At 38.1% G+C, this 23,320-nt stretch overlaps 1 protein-coding gene across 4 annotated transcripts in view; it reads right to left on the reverse strand.

Annotated features, from left to right (window-relative positions):
• The window catches only part of scube1 (signal peptide, CUB domain, EGF-like 1), a 101,546-nt gene that overhangs the window by 39,386 nt on the left and 38,840 nt on the right, over positions 1 to 23,320 (reverse strand). For all 4 annotated transcript variants that reach the window (XM_048157190.1, XM_048157192.1, XM_048157191.1 and 1 more), the window contains exons 5-6: positions 6,635 to 6,760; positions 4,526 to 4,642 (exon numbers count right to left, since the gene is read on the reverse strand). In XM_048157190.1, coding sequence (XP_048013147.1) covers positions 4,526 to 4,642; positions 6,635 to 6,760 — 243 coding nt within the window. The remainder of the gene's footprint in view (positions 1 to 4,525; positions 4,643 to 6,634; positions 6,761 to 23,320) is intronic.

Raw genomic sequence — 23,320 nt, forward strand, 5'->3', positions numbered from 1 at the left:
TGATGCGGAAGCGCAGTTTCATTTACCTCACACCGCCACACACATAATCGCGCGGGCGCACACACGCTGAAGCTCGTGCGACGCTCGCAGTGTTTTCGTCCTCTGTCGCCTCACTATATGAACGCACGAATTCATCTCCAGAGCTGCTCTGAAAGTCACTTCATCAGCATTTAACCGCTTCGTTTGATAAAACTACCGTCATAAACACAGAGAAACTCAAAGCTCTAGGCAAACCGTCAAAATAAAAGTTTGCTTTAACTTGACAGAAACATATTACTGTTGTACAGTAGAATTTAGATAAATTAATTTAATAATAAATTATTAAAATATATTTTAAGCAATAATCTCAGTGTTTCTTCCATGTTTGTAATTTTAACAGTAAAGCTCTGTTGTGCAGCACATTGTTTGACAAAAAAGTTTAACTTCATGATTAAAAGATAAATTAAATGGTATGCGTTCATTTGATTGCCAGAAAAATTTAATTACACAACAGAACTTCTGGAGAAAAAAAAAATAATCATAAAAATATATTTTTTAATTAATTAATATTGTTGTTTTTAAGAATTCAATTAATTAGACATGCTTTTTGATTACTAAAATTTAATTTAACCACTAAAATGGAGTCAAAAAATAAATAAAATGGAAAAAAAAACGGAATCCAGAAAAATTAAAACGGAAAAAACGGAATTTGGGAAAAAATAAAACGGATTTTATAGGGCCCTACGTATGCCTCTGTGTAAGCGCTCAGTGAAGAGCATCACTGATGTCTAATTGCAACATGTTTCTGAAGCGTTGATCATCCAATCACAGACATGTCTGTTGAGTGCGTGAACACAATGGCCAATCAGAGGTGTTTACAAATCCGCTCAACAGCACTCAAAGCGTCATATTTTTAAAAATTGCAGTAGCGGCTTGGTATCGAAGTTGGTACTTTTGACAATACTACCTTCTTCAGAAAACTAAAGATATTTTGAAAAATCTCATACAATAAAAGCCAACGGGGTCCAGAACAACAACGGACAAAAACATTCTTCAAAATATCTTACAGGTTTGTAATGACATGATGGTGAGTAAATGAGACAATTTTTATTTTGGAATAAACTATCCCTTGAAATGTGTACTTCATTACAACATTTTGCACAAAATCTAGTAGTAGAATATTTAGTTTCAACTGAATGATTTGAGTTCATCTTATGTGGTTGTACATTAAAGACAAAACAGTAGCATAATAAAAAACCTCATGAGGGCTGCCATTTTGAGATCACATGACAAGCCTAAAAGTACTCATTTTATCTTGGTAAACTTCCTGTTATTGGACAATTTAGATTGCGGACAAATCAACCAGGTACGTATGACAAAAAATAATGAGCTTTTGCATCCATGCAACTAATTCCGAGATGACTGACAGATTGGCACAACATAAACAAAAAAGTGACCCTTTAAATATACTTCTGACGTCAGCCACTGGAATATCTTGGCCTGGGCGTGAGGATCTGATTGGTCACACTGCAGTGCAGTAAAACACATATAACATGTGTAAAGTGTTAATGTAAATGTAAGTCGAGTGTAAATGTATTTCCTGTGCGCTTCACATGACTGATGACCCTTCACTGGCTCACAAGCCCATGTGAGCCCACTAAACCCACCTGCTACACCAACTACAAAGTCTCTATCCTCACATTTACAACGTTTCAGTCCCAGCTCATGCGCACACACTCTGTCTGGAAGGTTTTATGCTTACGCACAGCTTGAGTAATGATACCAGCTGATCTAAATGTCAAACTTGGGGTGTATGAACTCTCGTAACATAAAGAAACTAATGATGTGGTAGCTGGCCTTCAGTTTGAGGAGTTTGAGGAGACAGCAAAGACTCATGAGAGCCAAATGACATAAAAAAAAAAAAAAAAAAGATGCTCGTTGGAAGTTTTTCCTTAACTTAAGCACACATGCTGGCATAAGAAATTGTAAAAGCCAGTCAAACACTGCAGAAGTCATGAGGTTCACCCTAAGAAAACAAGCATAAAAATTAAACTTACCTGCAGTGTCATTTGTCTTCCTGAATTTCAAAAAGAAAGAGTGAGTTGAGAAAGAAAGAAAAACCCTTTTCTTCTTCATTTCTGAAGTATTGCCCCTGGATGCAGCCGTACCCGCATGGCGTATAAAGTTTTCCCTTTCAGCAAATATGGCAGAACTCCATGGGCCGACTGGTTGGCTTTTCCACCATTATCAGGATGATGAATGTGTTTTGCACACGGAGAGTTCAGCAATGAAATTTCCATCATCAAGCACATCTTCCCAAACCGACACAAGTACACACATCTCTCTCTCACCCAACCCACCCTTTTCTCCAGCTACTTTTGCTAGAGCAAAGATACATCAGAAGTCTCATTGTCTGCTCTAATAATCAAATGGAGCTGTGTGTGTGTGAGAGAATGAGAGCATGAAAGCCAGAAGAGAAGATGAATGACCAAATTAGCTGTGTCACTCCCTGAGTGTCAGAACTAATGGGCTTTTCCATCATTGAATTAGCCACTAACTGCTAAAGCAAGCACTGCAAATTACCACCATCCCTGAACCACAAGGATTTGATGCTTTCATGGGCTGGGATTTGTAGATGAGAAACACGAGGTCGATCTCAGAGTTTTCTTTTCCCGCTATTGTCATTGATGTCAAATCTGTCATATTTGAATGTACGCAAATGCAAATGCAGCCCTTAATTGTTTTAGATAAAATATTCACTTCTCTTTTCCACATACAAAATGTAGGGATGCACAGATAATAAAATTCTGGCCGATACTGATACACCAAAAATGATCTTATGGTTTAAAAAAGTAAAGTAAAGTAAAAGAAATAATTAAGTTTAAGTGCACATTTTAAGACAGCAAAGGTAATCTAATTGTACACATAAAAATGCTGGGGTTAAAAACAACCCAAGTTGGGTTGAAAATGGACAATCCCAGCAATTGGGTTGTTTTAACCCAGCAGTTGGGTTAAATAATTGCCCAACCTGATGGGTATTATTTTATTTAACTCAACTATTGCTTAAAAATGACTGTATTGCTTGCTTAGAATGAACCCAAATGTTGGAAATTAACATTTATTAATATGTTTAATGAATAGTAATTAAACACACTAAAAATGCTGGGTTAAAAACAACCCAAGCTGGGTTAAATATGGACAAACCCAGTGATTGGGTTGCTTTGACCTTGCTGGGCAGTTTTATTTAACCCAAATATTCTTTATCAAAATAAAACTAATAATCAAAAGGTGAACATTTATTAATAAGCATGTTTATTATTTAATTATTATTTATTAAGCATATTAATAAATGTTAATTTCCAACACATTTTAAGTGAGCAATATAGTCATTTTTAAACAATAGTTGGGTTAAATAAAACTACCCAGCAGGTTGGGCAAACATTTAACCCAAATGCTGGGTTTAAACAACCCAATTGCTGGGTTTGTCCATTTTTAACCCAACTTGGGTTGTTTTTAATGCAGCATTTTTTAGAGTGAACAATAAACATTTATTAAATTGCTAATTAATAAATGCTCACCTTTTGATTATTATTGTTGCCTCTAGTAATTATGTGTGTGATTTTTAATTCCCAACCTACTTTGGGTTCATTTTAAGCACATTGGTCAAACATTTAACCCAACCACTGGGTTAAAACAACCCAATCACTGACTTTGTCCATTTTCAACCCAGCTTGGGTTGCTTTTAACACAGTGTGTAAAAATAGGCAGAAATGTGCAATATAATAAGCAACCTATACAATCTACCATGTATCCCTAGAAAAAGCAAATCTCATTTGCATTTGTGTGGATTCAAATATGGAGCGTTAAGATCACATCTGATTCATTTGTGAACACAATTGAGATCTGAGACTATTTTTTATGGTGCTTTTATGTTTGTAGCTCAACAGGTTTCACTAATTTTCATTATCTGGAAAAGAGACGTGCAAATCTCCTTTCATGTTCCATGGAAGACAGAAAGTCATACGGGTTTGGCACAATATGAGGGTAAGTAAACGATGACAGAATTTTCATCTTTGCGCAAACTATCCGTTTAAAGTTTTTGCTTTATGAGTGGAGCACGCTACAATTGATATGCGTATGTTTATACATCCCCGAACCACAAGGAAGCAGTTCGTTCCTGGATGCCACATGGGCTGGTGTGTGGGGTGTTCGTCTCTGAGACGTGAGGCCAATCTTTGGGGTTCGTCGTGCCAGAACCCAATGCACTCTCTCACCGCAGCGCGCAGCATACCGAGACTCTCGGTGCAGAAACCATGATATGGACCTCTCTCGACCGGCCTACAAAAACTGCTTCAACAAACACTCTGTCCAATCTGTCAGAAACAGCCCTGCACTTATAACCCTGGTAAAACTCACTCACCTCACTCTCTCCCTCACGGCCATTGTGTAAACACGACAAGGCTGAGGTTTCCATGAAGAACTTTGCTAGAAAAGCTAATTGTATATAAATGACCAGGCAGTGTGTGTAAGAGAGAAAGTGACTTACCAATGCAGGTCTTGCTGTCCGAATGCAGGGCATATTTCTGATGACATCCACACACGGGCCCCACGTCGGTGTCATCACACGTGTGCTGGCAACCACCATTTCCATAGTTACATGTCACTGGCAACACACAAGAACTGTGAGGAGGGCTAAAAAGAAAAGTGTTCCACCACGGACACCCCCTTAATCAAGGTACACATATACACTTCAGTCATGGACAGATGGGGAATAAAAAAAATGCTAAATAAAACGTATATAATCTTGTATAGTTACACTCTTAAAAATAAAGGTAGCAAAAGAGGGGTTTGCAGCAATGCTAAAAACATCCCAATTTGGGTTGAAAATGGACAAACCCAGAAAATGGGTTGTTTTAAATGCTTGCCCAACCTGCTGGGTAGTTTCATTTAACTCAACTATTGTTTAAAAATCACTGTATTGCTTGTTTAAAATGAACCCAAAGTATGTTGTAAATTATCATCCAACCTATTTTGTGTTCATTTTATGGCAGCTATATAGTGATTTTTAAAGAATAGTTGGGTTAAATGACTGCCCAGCACATTGGGCCAATATTTAACCCAACCGCTGGGTTAAAACAAGCCAATTGCTGGATTTGTCCATTTTCAACCCACCTTGGGTTGTTTTTAACCCAGCATTTTTAGAGTGTTCTATGGATGTTAAAGCTTCTTTATAGAACCATCAATGCCGATAAATAACCTTTATTTTTAAGAGTGTAGCAAAATAAATAGGCTTAACAAGAGAGGACAAAACACATCCAATATCTTTTGTAGATGTCAAAGGCCTTTGGTTGGACAAAGAGACTGTCCAGATATTCCACATCTAATACGCCTACATTGTGCAATACTTGGACGAACAGGGGTTTCAAGGACTTTGATTTTCCCACTAGTATTAAAAATAGAAGAATGACAAATCGTAGATGAAAGTTCTCCAGATGTTCAGGCCAGAGCCACAGCACTATAACTTATATGTCCTTGACAGTTCAGTGGCTAAGGTGGTTTGTTTAAGGGGAGATCAGTATTAGAGGACAGACTAAAATCAATCTGTAAACCTGTTGTTTAGCTTTGATGCCACCAGCTGTTTTTATTTGAGATGTATATACAGAAGCTACTTGTGGCCAAATGGAAAAACTTAGGGATTTTTCATACCACTTGAAAAGAATCTAAACAAGTGTCGTTAACTCGAATGAGATCAATACATACATGATGACATTATAATTTGCAGCTACATTAATTATAATTATAATGTGGTCATTTTAAACGTACATCCTTTACTAAAAAGGTTTAGACCTGAAGAAATTAATAGTGCTTTTGAAAAATGATGTACACTCACATCCAGTCATGACGGTGTTCTAGAAAAAACTTTTTTATTCTACATAAGGTTCAATAAAGAGGTTGCCATGTTGAGATCCATCTGACACACGTTGAGATTATCAGACACTTTCAGTTGCAGAATAAAATAATCAGTCTACGAAAGGGTATTTCTACAGTGACATCAGTAACAAAATTGATTACTTCTGTGTAATGCTTAATTAACATTGACAAAAATGTATGTATAACGTTTTCTACATTAACAGCCGCCAACTCACCAAATGTGGCCTGGGATTGCGCGTGCTGTGCATAATTTTACTCATTCTCACAGATTTTGTGCTCACGCGCACATAAAGCCGCCTCTTAGTAGTACGTTCGTTTTTTTTGCACGTAAACAGTCAAATACACACAAAATAATGCCAAAATGCTGGTCTTGGCAAGTGTTCATGTAAACACAGTCAGTTATGTTTTAAATGAACATAAACAGTTGAGAAAGAAAGGTCTTAAAGTGACAGCAGCCTAATATACCTGCTGCCAAATTATGAGATAATATCTAAGATAATAAGTATCTATATGGCAGTTTTCCCCATGGTATAAATGTCAAAATTGTGACCAGTGAAAATGTTGAATTTTGGAAAACCACTAGCCACAGTGGCTGGTGAGCAATTTATTAATAATATATATTCAGGTTAGGGGTTACATAACTAACAAAGTACATTTTTTATTTTTAGGAGAGATAGAGGGATCAATGATATTTATATAATTATTTTGTTAAGTTGGTACATACATTTGCAGTCACGTTGATTTTCCTCCAGCTCAAATCCTGGACGGCACTCGCACGCCACACCGCCTTTGGGAGTCTCTCTGCAGATATGGGCACAGCCATGTTCTTTATTCATACAGTTCATCCCATCTACCAAAAGAAAGACAAAAAGAAAGAGAGAAACCTGAGTTACAGTCAAGTAATCTCCCATTACAAACACTCCTCTGACAGGCTCCTGGAGATGAGCGTGTGATTTTTATGAGTGGTGTAAATTAGTTTAATGTTTCTGCCACAGGACCCTTTTTCACACAGAGAACAACACTGACACCGGCTGACCTGTGGAAGCACACACAAAGACTCTCTCCATGGACAACATGCTCAGCAAACATCTACAATCCTTTTCTCCTCGTTCATTTTTCCCTATTTTCTTCTGAGATTGCAAAATCTCTCCTCCTGTTTCACCCACAGGAATAATTCACCCACGAATGAAAATTCTGTCATCGTTTAGTCACCCTCATACCGTTCCAAACCCGTATGGCTTTCTTTCTTCCAGGGAAGACAAAAAGAGAAATTATGAAGTACATACTGATTGATTTTTGCTATATAATTATTATTATAATTATTATTTAATTTGAACTCATTTATTATTATTTCTAAATTTCAAACTGTAAAGAGATTTCAAGCTGTAAATGGGGGGGGGCACATTTTTGCTGTTAAAAACACGAGACAATAGTCTAGAGATGCGTTTTTGAACTTCTTTTAACTTAAGCTCGAGACGTGAGCGTAACAGTCCATCTTGTATGGATGTGTTTACATTAAAATGCAATGGAAAAGTAGTGCAGTGGAATGGAAAAATGACCCCTAAAAGTGTCATAAAAGTGATCCATTCAACTTGCACTATATTCAAAATCTTCCGACAGCATATGTCGACTACGTGTGAAAAATAGACCAAAATTTAAGTCACTACTCTTATAAATCAAGCATTGCTATATCATGAACGAATAGTATTGTTCTAATTTCAATGAATCAGCTGATCCAGTTCATGAATCAGAATGATGTTTCTTCAGTTCAGCTCTAAGGCTCAACAAATTGATCATATGGACCACTTTTTTTTTTGGTGATTTTATGGTTCTTTTTTGAAGGATTAAATGATTAAATGTAATTGCACGGAATTACAAGTGTATACATATATATATATATATATATATATATATATATATATATATATATATATATATATATATATATATATATATATATATATATATAATTTTCTGTATATAAGACAGGTCTTTTTCTGTAGAGTTGGTAAGTTCTCCTCATCTTCTGCTCCTGTTATTAGTGGAGTACCTCAGGGCTCTATTTTGGGTCCGCTTCTTTTTAACTTATATATGCATCCATTTAAGAAGCACAATGTTTAATTTCATTTTTATGCAGATGATACACAGCTGTATCTGCCATTGAAAGCTGGTGATTCCATTCATCCAAGGAATGGTTATCAAATAACTTTCTCCAAGGACAAAATGGAAATAATTGTTTTTGGTCCCCCAAAATTAACGAGTAATCTCATTAAGTGTCAGCAGAGATTGTGTCAACTAGATCATCCCCTTTGAAGGCCTCACTGACACGACAGCTAGTGGAACAGATTCCCAATAAACCATCCCATACCGGTGTGATGAATACGATCTACATGGAACTGGTCTAAATATTTTGACTGTTGCAAACCCAATCAGGATTATGACCTGTAAAGCTGCCTGAATCATAATCATACACTGTTCGCTGTTGGCCAGAGGAGAACTGGCCCCCCGACTGAGCCTGGTTTCTCCCAAGTTTTTCTCCATTTTTATCACCTGTTTGTCACCTGATGTCACCTGTTGGAGTTTGGGTTCCTTGCTGCTGTCACCTTTGCCTTGCTTAGTTGGGGACACTTGATATTCAACAATGATTTTGATCTGCCTGCATTGACACCACTGTATGCAAACTACATTAAAAACTATTGATTGTTTTACAACGGAATGAATCAATACTGAATTTATTTAAGATGGACAATGACACCATTTTCTTTAAGAGCTGCTGTACAGCCAAAATTATTTACCTTTTATCACTGTAAAGCTGCTTTTACACAATGTGCATTGTAAAAAAAACGCTATATAAATAAAGGTGACTTGATTAAGGAGCTGGGTAATCATTTCCCCTCAGTTTCCTACCAGGTTAGGAACCTTGTGGTCATCCTGGACTCAGAATTATGTTTTTCCAAACAAATTAATTCTGTTGTTAAGAATAGTTTTCATCAATTGCGGATTATTTCCAAACTTAAATCATTTTTGTCATTCCAAGACTTGGAGAAAGTTATTCATGCTTTTATTACCTTGCACTTAGACTGTTGTAACTCATTGTATCTGGGTCTTCCTCATTCATCACTTGAAAGCCTCCAGATGGTATAAAATGCAGCTGCAAGGCTGCTGACCGGGACAACGAAATAAGATCATGTCACCCAATTTTAACTTCGCTTCATTAGCTCCCGATCCATTTTAGAATTCAGTTTAAAATTCTGTTGTTTGTTTTTAAAGCTCTTAGAGATCTTAATGATCAAGCTCCATTTTATCTTAAAGATCTTCTTTCTCCTCTGTCATCTTCCAGACTTTTAAGATCTTCAGACAGGGCTCTTTTATCTATCCCTCACTCCCGTCTAAAATCTGAGCTTTTTCAGTTGCCACCCCCGGTCTATGGAACCAATTCCCTCCGGACATCCGCCTTGCACCTTCCATTACCATTTTTAAATCAAAATTGAAAACGTATCTCTACTCCCTGGCATTTTAATATTATCATACTACTGTTTTATTGTCTGTTTTGTTTGGCTTTACTATATATTCTTTTTATGTTTCCTGGCAGAAAGTCATGCGGGTTTTGGACTGACATGACGTAGCATAAAATGACAGAATTTTCAATTCAGGAAATGACAAATTTTCAATTTGCTCTTTCCTTTTTCTCTGATCTGATAAGTAGAGTATAACAGTTATCTAACACAGCATCTCTCACCATCACCGAATCCTCCAAGTTTCCTAAACAAAATGATAACATAAAAGCCCGGAATAAAAGAGGCAGACAAGGAATGACAGAAAGGAACTGTTGGGCTTCTCTAATGGACATCCTCCTCATCTTCAGGCCAAACAATGAGCAAAGAATGTGTATGTACACAAAAGCAAGTCTCCGTGGAAACATGGCGGGTTCTTGCATCTCTGCCCCCTTTGTAGCCTCTTCAGAAGCAATAAGTGCTCTCAGGACAGAGCCTAAAGTGGGCTGCTTTTCTGTCGGCATCCCAGAGTACACCTTGATGTGCCTAATTAACGTGGACTCTGGAGAGGTCATCAAACCTTTAAACGACAAAGAGATCTGCCACATTTCTCACCCAACAGTGTGAGAGTGTGAAGTACTATGAAACATTTTAAACATCATTACTTTAGGTGAGTGATTGGCAGACTAATATAGTGTGAGATTGGGGCTGCACAGGGTTTGGTGGGGTTTTAACTGTAAGTGTTGCAGATCAAATAAGACCTTCTGCCTGGCTAAAGTTTTAAATATGCCATACAGCTGTCACAAGAACACAGAGAGGAAAGGGAACAAAATATTGACCCCTTTTACCTCAGACGGTCATTCCTTCATTTGTGTATATCCACAGCAGCACTAAAGAAAAATGTGAGAGAAAATGGCAATTATGGGAAATTTTAAGTGAGTGCTTGTGAGGGAAAAAGACAGCAGGCTCATGCACATACCTGTGTTCAATATCAGTATACACTCTGTGTGTGCATGCACTCTGTTACCCATAAACCCACCACTTAAAATAAGTGCTCTAAAAGCCCCAAATGCAATGTCAAAAGGGAAGCCACCTTTTAAAGTCTCTAAGGTATAATAATTTATACACCAATTACAGTACAGCTTAACCCGGCATTTCTTCTGGCCCGACAAAGCAGTCTCAGATGTCCATAGATGGAGAGAATAGGATGGAACCTGTCTTTGTAGCTCTGAATGTGGATAAATATGAAATAAAGACCTCTGAAGACAGCTTCCATTTCCGACAACTCTTTATAAGGGTGGAAAACTTTTGTTTTATCCCAGTGGCTTAAAGGGGACCTATAATGCCCCTTTTACAAGATGTAATACTAGTCTCTGGTGTCCCCAGAATGTGTCTGTGAACTTTCAGCCTGAAATACCCCAGAGATCATTTATTATAGCTTGTCAAATTTCCCCCATTTGGGTGTGAGCAAAAACACACTTTTGTGTGTGTCCCTTTAAATCCAAATGAGCTGCTGCTTTCCAGAAGAGGGCGGAGCTTTAACAGCTCACGCTTCGGTTGCTCAACAACAACAAAGCTGGAAAATCTCACGCAGCCAAAATGATGTTTGCCAGTAACGGTGTTCAGCCTGTGGGATGTAGAATAAGGTCATGCACAATAAGGCATTAATATGTGCTTTGTAAGTACTAATAACAGCCAATATTCTAGTAATATGCAATCTCATAAGCAACTAGTTAAAAGTGAGAACTGTTCCCCATACTTAATTTTAAAAATGATTACAATATAACAACTGTAATAGTCTTGCTAACAGGAAGTTATTTAACTGTTCTCCAAAGTTACAGTAAAATATTGGTTACTAGCTTGTGTGGCAAAGTTTGAAAAGTCTATCATTTTATGTAACAAACGAATTTCAGTAAAAACCAGCTACCTATATATAAGCGCACATACACAAACACAGCCACAGGCCCCCTTTTTCCCATCTCTTGTAAATGCCATTTTAATTGAAATCTGTCAGACTTTCAATCTCTCTCCAAATGCACAATGCTATAGGTACTAAGCCATGAATTTCAATGAGGCTCTTTTTTCACCAGCAACCATTGATGTCCTTCAACTGAAAACAGCCTTTTCCAAAAACCCTCCCCAATCTCTTCTTCAAACACAAGCTTTCTTAACAGCTCGTCACAAGTTCTCTCTCTCTCTCTCTCTCTCTCTCTCTCACACACACACACACACTCAAGCTTATTAATTACGGTTAACATTAAAGTGGGCCTTTTTTCTGGAACCTTCCCCGGCTAACCCAGTGACCCTTAATGATGTCACTGTGACTGGAGAAAGAGACAGTATTCTGGTGTCTATGTGCATTTCGATTCTCTCTCTACTTCTGTCTCTCCCTCAACCTGAGGGTTTACAAAGAGCTGGTGATCATACACTGAAGCAAACATACACACTTTAGTCTTTACACATCTGTTCTGACATAATGCAGCTGTTTTCTTCAGTGAGGAAAGAGTCAGATAGCAAAAGTGGGAGAAAGATAATCTGAAAAGCAAACAAACATAAAACAGCTGGACGTGGATCAGGACACCTCTAATCTTGCACACCTCTACCAACCAGGGATGGACTGGAACAAAAAATACAGCCTATGATCTGTACCAGTCCATAGCCAGCTGTATTAATTAGTTGAGATTATATATGTATAATTTTTAGAGAATTTTAAAATATTAATAAATGTTACATTAATAAATGTTAATTTTCAGTTCATTTTAAGTAAGCAATATAGTAATTTTCAAACAATAGTTGAGTCAAATAAAACTACCCAGCTGATTGGGTCAAACATGTAACCCAACCACTGGGTCAAAACAACCCAATCGCTGGGTTTGTCCATATTTAACCCATAAATGAGTAAATGAGATAATTAAGTAATTAAGTTAAAGTATGAGATGATTAAGTGATTAATTGAGTGATGACTGACCATTAGTGATGAACACCTGCTGTTAACAAGCAGAATCAATGAACGAAAGAGTCACCTTTTAGGTCACCATTATGGTGATCAGTATTTGCTTTAGTTGGGCTCTTGACTCTTGACACTTTTAGTCTTAGATGGTGCTTGGCTGCTGTAACTAAGTCATAACATCATATTGCGTGAGGAGACGTCAAAACAAGTCTTTATTCATCTATAATCCGACCCCGGCCGTCATCGATTATTGACGTTTCACCACCTCTAGCGTTCGTTTCTGTCGGAAACTGCAGCGAGACGTATAGACCATTACTTAATTTTGTGTCTCGCGAAAACGTGCCCATGTGTACGTCTTTCCCGTGAGACCAGGTTGCAACTAAAGCTAAAACTGATCACCATAATGGTGACTTTCATTCAGCGATTCTGCTTATTAACATCAGGGGCCCTATTTTAACGATCTAAGTGCATGGCGCAAGTGCACTTAGGGTGTGTCTGAATCCACTTTTGCTAGTTTAAAGACAGGAAAAATGGTCAGCGTGCCTGGCACATGGTCTAAAAGGGTTGTCCCTATTCTCTTAATGAGTAATGAGTGTGTTTTGGGCGTAACATGCAATAAACCAATCAAAGTCTCATCTCCCATTCCCTTTAAAAGCCAGTTGCGCTTGCGCCATGGCGGAATTTGCAAGTGGAAAAACTGAACGCTTCTCTAGTAAGGTAATGGATCTGCTCGCGCACGAGGTTAAAGCGCGCAAGCAGACCGTCTACGGAAAAACCGGATTCCACCAAAGCATTTTTATCTTTATGCACACAATAATAATCTTTTACATTGTAATCCTTTTATTTTTAATATTTTGCATGTTTGCGTGCTGCTGCACGTCCCTGTGTGTGTAATAAGCAGAGCGGACGCATGCTGTGCACCTGCATATAGGCGCATATTACTAATGCTCTTTAAATAGCGCACTAGTCTTTAAATAACAAAACAAATATTATGCCGTTGACTTCAGACCAGGTTTCAGTTGGTCAATGGCGCAATCTATTTCAGTTGCCTAAAAATAGTAACAATGCACCTGAACACACCTCGTTTTCAGACCAGCACGCCCATCGGCGCACAAATGCATATGCTTTTTAAACAATGTGGTGCAGGACATGAAAATAATAACTGCATCAGGCAAAAAACACTTGCGTCGCACCTGGCGCCGCATGGACAGGACCCCAGGTTTCTTCACTTATGCTCAATCATCACTCATTTAATCACTTTATCTCATTAACTTCAATACTGCTGCAGAGTTCATTTTTAACACTCTTTAGCGTGGACTCAAATAAACTCTGAGAAGTGTTAATTTAACACTGGGGGTTCTGCTGTGCAGTCTGAATATATAATACACAAACTAAACTGATCCAGTTCACAAACTCAATGCACCAGTTGCAGCAGATTATCAGTGCAAAGCGACTTGAATTTGAGTTTTTACGCAAAGCTGTATGACTTTAGAAGACTTAGAAATGTACTACATGAGTCATATGGATAATTTTTTATACTTTTATGGTGCTTTTGCCAATTTGAAGACATGAGGACATAATTTGAAAATAATGACAGAATTCCCCCTGTGGAGTGAGAAGTAAATGAGTCAGCTTCAGAACGTTTTCTTCCTTTAAATCTTTCTATATTTGCTTTGTATATTTAAACAAGTTTTGACAGCTGGCCCTCAAGTCAAGGGAAAAGTTCCGGTTCTCCTTATAGCCTGTCCATCCCTCCTACCAACATGACTCCACCTGCCACAGTCAAACTACATCTTGAACTGTAAGGGAAAAGACAGAGAGAAAACTATAAAAACAGAGCAAAAGAGGAAACGCAGCAGCTCATGAAGGTTACTTCACCTCAAAAGCTAATATTTAATCACAGTATTTATAACCAGCGGAAGACGGTGGGCAAGACCTTCAGTGCCCACTTGCTGTCAGCACCTCAGCAGTGTATGTGCATGTGTTTGTAAGCGAGCGAGTGTGTGTGTTTGGTACAGTTCAATCAAAGTTCTTCCACCCTAAAACTGGCCTGGACAAAGTTTTAGCCATGAGAGGACTGAAATAGTTTTTCCAACATGCTACTCAAAACTCTTCATTTAAAGAGTCCTAAGTCATTCACCATTTTCATTTAAAAAAAAAAACATCACTAGGACTGCAAGCACAAATACGCACATGCTCGTGCCCTTTGACCTCTGCCATGACCCTGCAGGATTCCACCGTTAAAGCAGGATGTTTGCTAGGGACTCGGGACAGGAGCTGGTGGCTGTGTGTGAGTGAAAGGTCTAACACACTTTACTTACATGTCCACACACACATGTTGGATTTTCATGTTTTATGGGGACATTCCATAGACATAATGATTTTTATACTGTACAAACTGTATATTCTGTCCCCTAAACCTAAACCTACCCAACACAGAAAACTTTCTGCATTTTTACATTTTCAAAATTGATCATTCTGTATAATTTATAAGATGTTTTTCTCATAAGCACCAAAAAAATCTCCCCACAAGGTCAAAATTTACTGGTATTACTATACTTGTGGGGACATTTGGTCCCCATAACGTAGAGAATACACACACACACACACACACACACACACACACACACACACACACACACACACACACACACACACACAGACACACACACACACAAAAATGTTCAGTAATAATCCAGATTGCACAATACAGAACTGGAATGATCTCAGGAAGAAAGGCATTGAGTTGCCTTTGTGTGTGTGTGTGTGTGTGTGTGTGTGTGTGTGTGTGTGTGTGTGTGTGTGAACAGTGGCTTCATTTTGCCCACTTCCTTTTCTCACACAATCCAAATAAACACATTTGCCACCCAATCTTTACTGTTTTTTCTCTCTTCAACCCACTTTTTCTGCTGTTATCCTTCACAGGACCAAGAATGAGAAAGTAAGAGAATAAAAGAAGGTTAAGAGAGATTCATATTCACCACCAATTACAATTTTGAGGTCAGTAGTTTTTGAAAGAAATCTTTTATACTCTTATGCTCACCAAATGGCTCACCACTATTTATTTGTTCGAAAAATACAGGAAAATAGTAATAATGTGAACTATAATTACAATTTAAAATAACTGTTTTCTATTTTAATATATTCTGAAATGTAATTTATTCCTGTGATGCAAAGCTGAACTTTCAGCATTATTACTCTAGTCTTCAGTGTCACATGATCCTTTATTCTAATATGCTTGTGTTCATATGTTGAAATGTCAATGTTGAAAACAGCTGTTTTTTAGGATTCTTTGATGAATAAAAAGTTTTTTAATAGACATTTTTGTTAATTGCATTGTTAATTAATTGCTTTTTTTTAAGAAAATTATCTTACAGACCACAAACATTTGAAATGTAGTGTATTTGCATGGTCTCATTTGCTTGACATCATGATTTTGCACTGTGCATTGTTTTTGCAACACCTTCCTTATTGAAATGGACCTCTGTTTCATAAAAAGTAGGATTTGTCCCCTTTAAGAAAGGTCTTACTCTAATCATACCAGAATTTAATGCTTGTGTGCAAATGTGATAATGTGTGTCTATCAGTGTGTACAGAATGTTTGCAAAGGACTGTAGTTGAGTGTGTGCAAGTGAATTTGAGGGTGTATTCTTCTCATGTGCTTATAAATCATCAGCCTGCATTTCTCAACCAGCGTCTGAACTGTAGGGGTGGCGCCGGGGTGAGCCAACGCATTAATGATTTTCTCCTGACAGAGAAAGAGAGAGAAAGAAACAGGTAGGTAGACCTGAAGCCTGTCATATCACATTTTAATAGGACTTTTTTTGTTCCTTTGGGAGCTTGACAGATGTGGTCACTATGTACAGCTCAATTTCAAAATTTCTCCTCTTATTTTTTACGGGAAAAAATAACAGCATGCAGGTTTGGAACGACATGAGGGTGAGTAAATAATGACAGGATTTTCATTTTTGGGTGAATTATTCCTTTAAATATTTAGGAAAGGTTCTGATTCATTCACACTACACTGCCAAACCCATTGGTTACTTCTACCATTCCGAGTTTAGACTGTTGGCTGGGCACAAAAAAAGTAAAGTCTTAATTTACAACCCATCAACAATCGCCAGGATTTCAGTGGTTGAGAAGAATTTACAAGGTTATTATTTTCACAACATGTGGTGACATCTTGTGCCATATTTAAAATCTCATCAGGAGCCAGGGCTTGATTTTCAAACTGGACAGCTCTGGCCAGATGAACACTCAACAGCACCATCAGATCTTCAGGAAAGTCATGTAAAGTCAGATGGAGCTTGACCAGGGCCAGAATGGTTCCAGAGAAAAATAAATAAATAAATAAATAAATAAATAAATAAACAAATAAATAAACAAAATAAAATCCAAGCAAATAAGGGGGCTGATACTGCAATAAAAAATGAATCTACAATCTGTTTCCATCCAGAGCAGGAATAGAGATGACAGAGATGTTTACATCCACTAGGTTAGGCTGCTCTGACTCCTTCATCAGTGGCACTGGGCCATTTGGAGCAGAAACTGTGTAAACTAAACACTGTTCCAAAAAAACAATAGTCACCCTTTCCCAGGAATGAACACAACTATAAAAAAAAATAATAATAATAAGAATGAAGAAAAAAAAAAACAATAATGGAAAAACATCCCTGACGACTTATAGCTATCAGGCTTTATTGTTTCCTTCTGTGTGTGTACTTGTGTATCACTTGTGTGTCTATGCCTTACTATTTTAACTCTCACTGCGACAGACAGACCGACAGACGGCTAGACAGACTGATGGATGGTAGATAAACAGATTTATGGATGGATAGACAGATGGATAGACAGATTGACTGATGGATAGACAGACTGAGGCATGGATAGATAGATAGATAGATAGATAGATAGATAGATAGATAGATAGATAGATAGATAGATAGATAGATAGATAGATAGATAGATAGATAGATAGATAGATGATAGACGGATTGATGGATGGACAGAAAGATAGAGAGATAGATGGATGGATAGGCAGATTGAGGCATGGATAGATAGATAGATAGATAGATAGATAGATAGATAGATAGATAGATAGATAGATAGATAGATAGATAGATAGATAGATAGATAGATAGACTGAGGCATGGATAGATAGATAGATAGATAGATAGATAGATAGATAGATAGACTGAGGCATGGATAGACAGAGGGATAGACAGACTGAGGCATGGATAGATAGATAGATAGATAGATAGATAGATAGATAGATAGATAGATAGATAGATAGATAGATAGATAGATAGATAGATAGATAGATAGATAGATAGATAGAGAGGTAGATGGATGGATAGGCAGACTGAGGCATGGATAGACAGAGGGATAGACAGACTGAGGCATGGATAGATAGATAGATAGATAGATAGATAGATAGATAGATAGATAGATAGATAGATAGATAGATAGATAGATAGATAGATAGATAGATAGATAGATAGACAGACTGAGGCATGGATAGACAGAGGGATAGACAGACTGAGGCATGGATAGATAGATAGATAGATAGATAGATAGATAGATAGATAGATAGATAGATAGATAGATAGATAGATAGATAGATAGATAGATAGATGGATAGACAGACTGAGGCATGGATAGATAGATAGATAGATAGATAGATAGATAGATAGATAGATAGATAGATAGATAGATAGATAGATAGATAGATAGACTGAGGCATGGATAGACAGAGGGATAGACAGACTGAGGCATGGATAGATAGATAGATAGATAGATAGATAGATAGATAGATAGATAGATAGATAGATAGATAGATAGATAGATAGATAGATAGATAGATAGATAGATAGATAGATAGATAGATGGATGGATAGGCAGACTGAGGCATGGATAGACAGAGGGATAGACAGACAGGGAGATAAATAGATTTAGGGATGGATAGACAGACGGATAGATTGACTGATGGATAGATGGATGGACAGAAGGATATAGAGATAGCTGGATGGATACACAGAGTGAGGGATGATAGACAGGTAGGAAGAGGGATAGACACATTGATTATGTATGTATGTATGTATGTATGTATGGATGGATGGATGGATAGACAGACAGGCAGACAGACGGATGGATAGAAAGGTTGAGGTAGACATACAAGTGGATACATAGATTTGTGGATAAATAGATTTATGGATGGACAGACAGATGGATAGAGAGATTAAGGGGTGGATAGACAGACGGGTGAATAAATAGATTTTAGGATGGATAGAAAGATGGACAGAAAAGACAGACTGACAGATAGACAGTCTGATGGATAGACAGACAGATTGATGGATGGATGGATACAGACAGATAGGCAGATGGATATACTGAATGAGGGATGGGTAGACAGATAGGTGGATATATAGATTTAGGGATGGATAGACAGAAGGATAGAGAGATAGATGGATAAATAGATTTAGGGATAGATAGACAGACCAACAGAAAGATTGACTGACAGATAGACCAACTGATGGATGGATAGACACAAGGATAGATAGACAGAAGGATAGAGAAATAGACAGATGGATAGACAGATTGACTGACAGAGAGACTGAAGGATGGATAGATAGACAGAAGGATAGAGAAATAGACAGATGAATAGACAGATTGACTGACAGATAGACAGATTGATGGATGGACAGACACAAGGACAGATAGACAGACAGACAGATGGATGGATGGACAGATGGATAGACATATTGAGGTATGGACGGACAGACAGATAAACAGATTGCTTTTAGATTTTGTACAGATGCTTCATGCATATGATTATTCCTTTCATGCATATTCATAAATAGACCATGACAACTGCTGTAAAACTTTCATTAACTATATGAGCTGTTATGGACATACAGAGCAGACATTACAGTAAAACAGTGACCCACACAGGTCAATGGAACTGACAGAAGCCTTAGTCAAAGGAACATGGCCTCTTATAGAGCTCTAGTTTTCCACAGCAGACAGACGGCGCCAATGTCACACACACACACACACGCACACACACACAGACACACAACACTGCGCTAGACTCAGGCCAGTAGGACGCACTGGTGAGTGAAGAATTGTAAACACACAACACCACACATCTCTCTCTCTCTCACACACACACACACACACGTATACATAGGTCTTAAACACGAGCCAATGGGCCATACTGGTGACAGACGAACTGTAAACAAGAAACATACACACATTCACACACACAGATTCCCAAACACACACTATTGATGAGTGAGGGTGATGAAGGAAGGTGAGAGGTTCATTTAGGGTGAGATTAAACGTGTGAAAGCTTGCCTGTTTGTAATCAGTGTGTCTGACTGAGAGACTAAGGAAGATGAGGAAAACTGTTCGTGGGCTTAAAGGTACAGTGTTTCATTTCTGAACAACTAATGGCACCAATTGAAATTACAAGCTGTTTTTTTCGATCAAATTTGTAAATCTAATTTACATTATTATATTATTAATTTAAATTAGTCTAGTTCCTGCCGCTGAAAAACATCCCCACAGCATGATGCTGCTACTACAATGCTTCACCGTAGGGATGTTATTGGCCAGGTGATGAGCGGTGCCTGGTTTCCTCCAGACATGACGCTTGCTATTCAGGCCAAAGAGTTCAATCTTTGTTTCATCAGACCAGGGAATTTTGTTTCTCATGGTCTGTGAGTCCTCCAGGTGGTCTGTCATGTGCCTTTTACTGAGGAGTGTCTTCTGTCTGTTAACTGTGGGACCTTATATAGACAGGTGTGTTCCTTTCCAAATCATGTCCAGTCAACTGAATTTACCACAGGTGGACTCCAATCTAGATGGAGAATCATCCCAAGGATGATCAGTGGAAACAGGAGGCACTTGAGATCAATTTTAAGTGTCATGGCAAAGGCTGTGAATTCTTATGTACAGTGGGTACGGAAAGTATTCAGACCCCCTTAAATTTTTCACTCTTTGTTATATTGCAGCCATTTGCTAAAATCATTTAAGTTCATTTTTTCCCTCATTAATGTACACACAGCACCCCATATTGACAGAAAAACACAGAATTGTTGACATTTTTGCAGATTTATTAAAAAAGAAAAACTGAAATATCACATGGTCCTAAGTATTCAGACCCTTTGCTCAGTATTTAGTAGAAGCACCCTTTTGATCTAATACAGCCATGAGTCTTTTTGGGAAAGATGCAACAAGTTTTTCACACCTGGATTTGGGGATCCTCTGCCATTCCTCCTTGCAGATCCTCTCCAGTTCTGTCAGGTTGGATGGTAAACGTTGGTGGACAGCCATTTTTAGGTCTCTCCAGAGATGCTCAATTGGGTTTAAGTCAGAGCTCTGGCTGGGCCATTCAAGAACAGTCACGGAGTTGTTGTGAAGCCACTCCTTCATTATTTTAGTTGTGTGCTTAGGGTCATTGTCTTGTTGGAAGGTAAACCTTCGGCCCAGTCTGAGGTCCTGAGCACTCTGGAGAAGGTTTTGGTCCAGGATATCCCTGTACTTGGCCGCATTCATCTTTCCCTCGATTGCAACCAGTCATCCTGTCCCTGCAGCTGAAAAACACCCCCACAGCATGATGCTGCCACCACCATGCTTCACTGTTGGCACTGTATTGGACAGGTGATGAGCAGTGCCTGGTTTTCTCCACACATACTGCTTAGAATTAAGGCCAAAAAGTTTTATCTTGGTCTCATCAGACCAGAGAATCTTATTTCTCACCATCTTGGAGTCCTTCAGGTGTTTTTTAGCAAACTCCATGCAGGCTTTCATGTGTCTTGCACTGAGGAGAGGCTTCCGTCGGGCCACTCTGCCATAAAGCCCCGACTGGTGGAGGTCTGCAGTGATGGTTGACTTTCTACAACTTTCTCCCATCTCCCGACTGCATCTCTGGAGCTCAGCCACAGTGATCTTTGGGTTCTTCTTTACCTCTCTCATCAAGGCTCTTCTCCCCTGATAGCTCAGTTTGGCCGGACGGCCAGCTCTAGGAAAGGTTCTGGTCGTCCCAAACGTCTTCCATTTAAGGATTATGGAGGCCACTGTGCTCTTAGGAACCTTAAGTGCAGCAGAAATTTTTTTGTAACCTTGGCCAGATCTGTGCCTTGCCACAGTTCTGTCTCTGAGCTCTTCAGGCAGTTCCTTTCACCTCATGATTCTCATTTGCTTTGACATGCACTGTGAGCTGTAAGGTCTTATATAGACAGGTGTGTGGCTTTCCTAATCAAGTCCAATCAGTATAATCAAACACAGCTGGACTCAAATGAAGGTGTAGAACCATCTCAAGGATGATCAGAAGAAATGGACAGCACCTGAGTTAAATATATGAGTGTCACAGCAAAGGGTCTGAATACTCAGGACCATGTGATATTTCAGTTTTTCTTTTTTAATAAATCTGCAAAAATGTCAACAATTCTGTGTTTTTTCTGTCAATATGGGGTGCTGTGTGTACATTAATGAGGAAAAAAATGAACTTAAATGATTTTAGCAAATGGCTGCAATATAACAAAGAGTGAAAAATTTAAGGGGGTCTGAATACTTTCCGTACCCACTGTACATGCAATTTTTTTTTGTTTTTTTTTTTGTATTTTTAATAAATTTGCAAAGATTTCAAACAAACTTCTTTCTCATTGTCATTATGGGGTATTGTTTGTAGAATTTGGAGGAAAATATTGAATTTAATCCCTTTTGGAATAAGGCTGTAACATAACAAAATGTGGAAAAAGTGAAGCGCTGTGAATACTTTCCGGATGCACCGTATATTATCATCATCTTGCCATTCCCAAAATATGTGGGTTGAAACCTGGCAACTGACTGCATATTTTGCTGATTGGCTGACTTTACACCTTATTGTTTACAGCCTTTTGTGATTGTGTACAAGTACCTCAATTGTTTACTATTGTAGGATTATTTTGTCTTATGTGAAGTATATATGTAAATATATGTATGTCAGATAGCTTAATTGAAATAGTACTAAAACTATATAATTAAATAAACTATAAAGTAAATAAATTAAAATACTAAAAGCAGTATTCATCATAAAAACCATAATTGAGAAAGATACCAAGTCTTTCCAGTGGCAAGTATCTGATTCCTCTTTCTGTTTACAGTGGGCATATAGAGCAGTGTGTGTGTGTGTGTGTGTGTGTAGCGTGCGGAGACATCCAGGACTGCCACAGCACATCAGTTAGCTATCCACAAAAACAACCATTTAGCTTGTTTACTGACAAGTACACAAATGCACCACGCACTCACATAAAAACACACACTACTAGAGTATTTACTGAAGTTCTGCTTTTGAAGTAAAAATACTACATGCAGGAGCAGAGATTCACCAAAAGCAAATATGGAGCATTTCTGTACCCCTCCTTTCAAATTCTATATTTTTCTGTCCAGCTCCTGACTGGCTCTATCATTCTCCTCCCTCTCCGATCTTCTCCCAGTGAAATGTAAAAATAAGGAAAGTGAGCATGTCGCTACAATATTATACAGAACTAATTTGTTGATTTTTGAAACTCAAGTAAATTTTTTACCAGGAAAGGAGTGGTTATGATGCCTAAAGTTGTTTTTATTGTCTCTATTTATAGTCTCTCTGTTGTAAATAACAGTGAAAAATCACTTTTTACTGTTGTTCCACACAGACAGACACATTCATATAAATACATCCTAAAGATCCGATATGAAAAAACAGTGAATATAGCCTTAAAAAGTAGGAGAGGATGAAAAGGAGTGGGCCGTACACTCCTCTCCACATTCCACACATGATTGTGAGGGACATCAAAGATGCGATTACGAAGCAACCCACTCTCATTCATGACTATGTGTGCAAATCGCTCAGATTTGCGTAGTGTGTGGGAATGTGTCCGCCTCGACATGGAGAAGCATCATTAGTTAATTCTGACAGCCAGAATGGGAAAGCACAAGAGGG

This window comes from Megalobrama amblycephala, linkage group LG14 (genome assembly GCF_018812025.1).
Source record: "Megalobrama amblycephala isolate DHTTF-2021 linkage group LG14, ASM1881202v1, whole genome shotgun sequence".
Classification (NCBI taxonomy): domain Eukaryota; kingdom Metazoa; phylum Chordata; class Actinopteri; order Cypriniformes; family Xenocyprididae; genus Megalobrama; species Megalobrama amblycephala.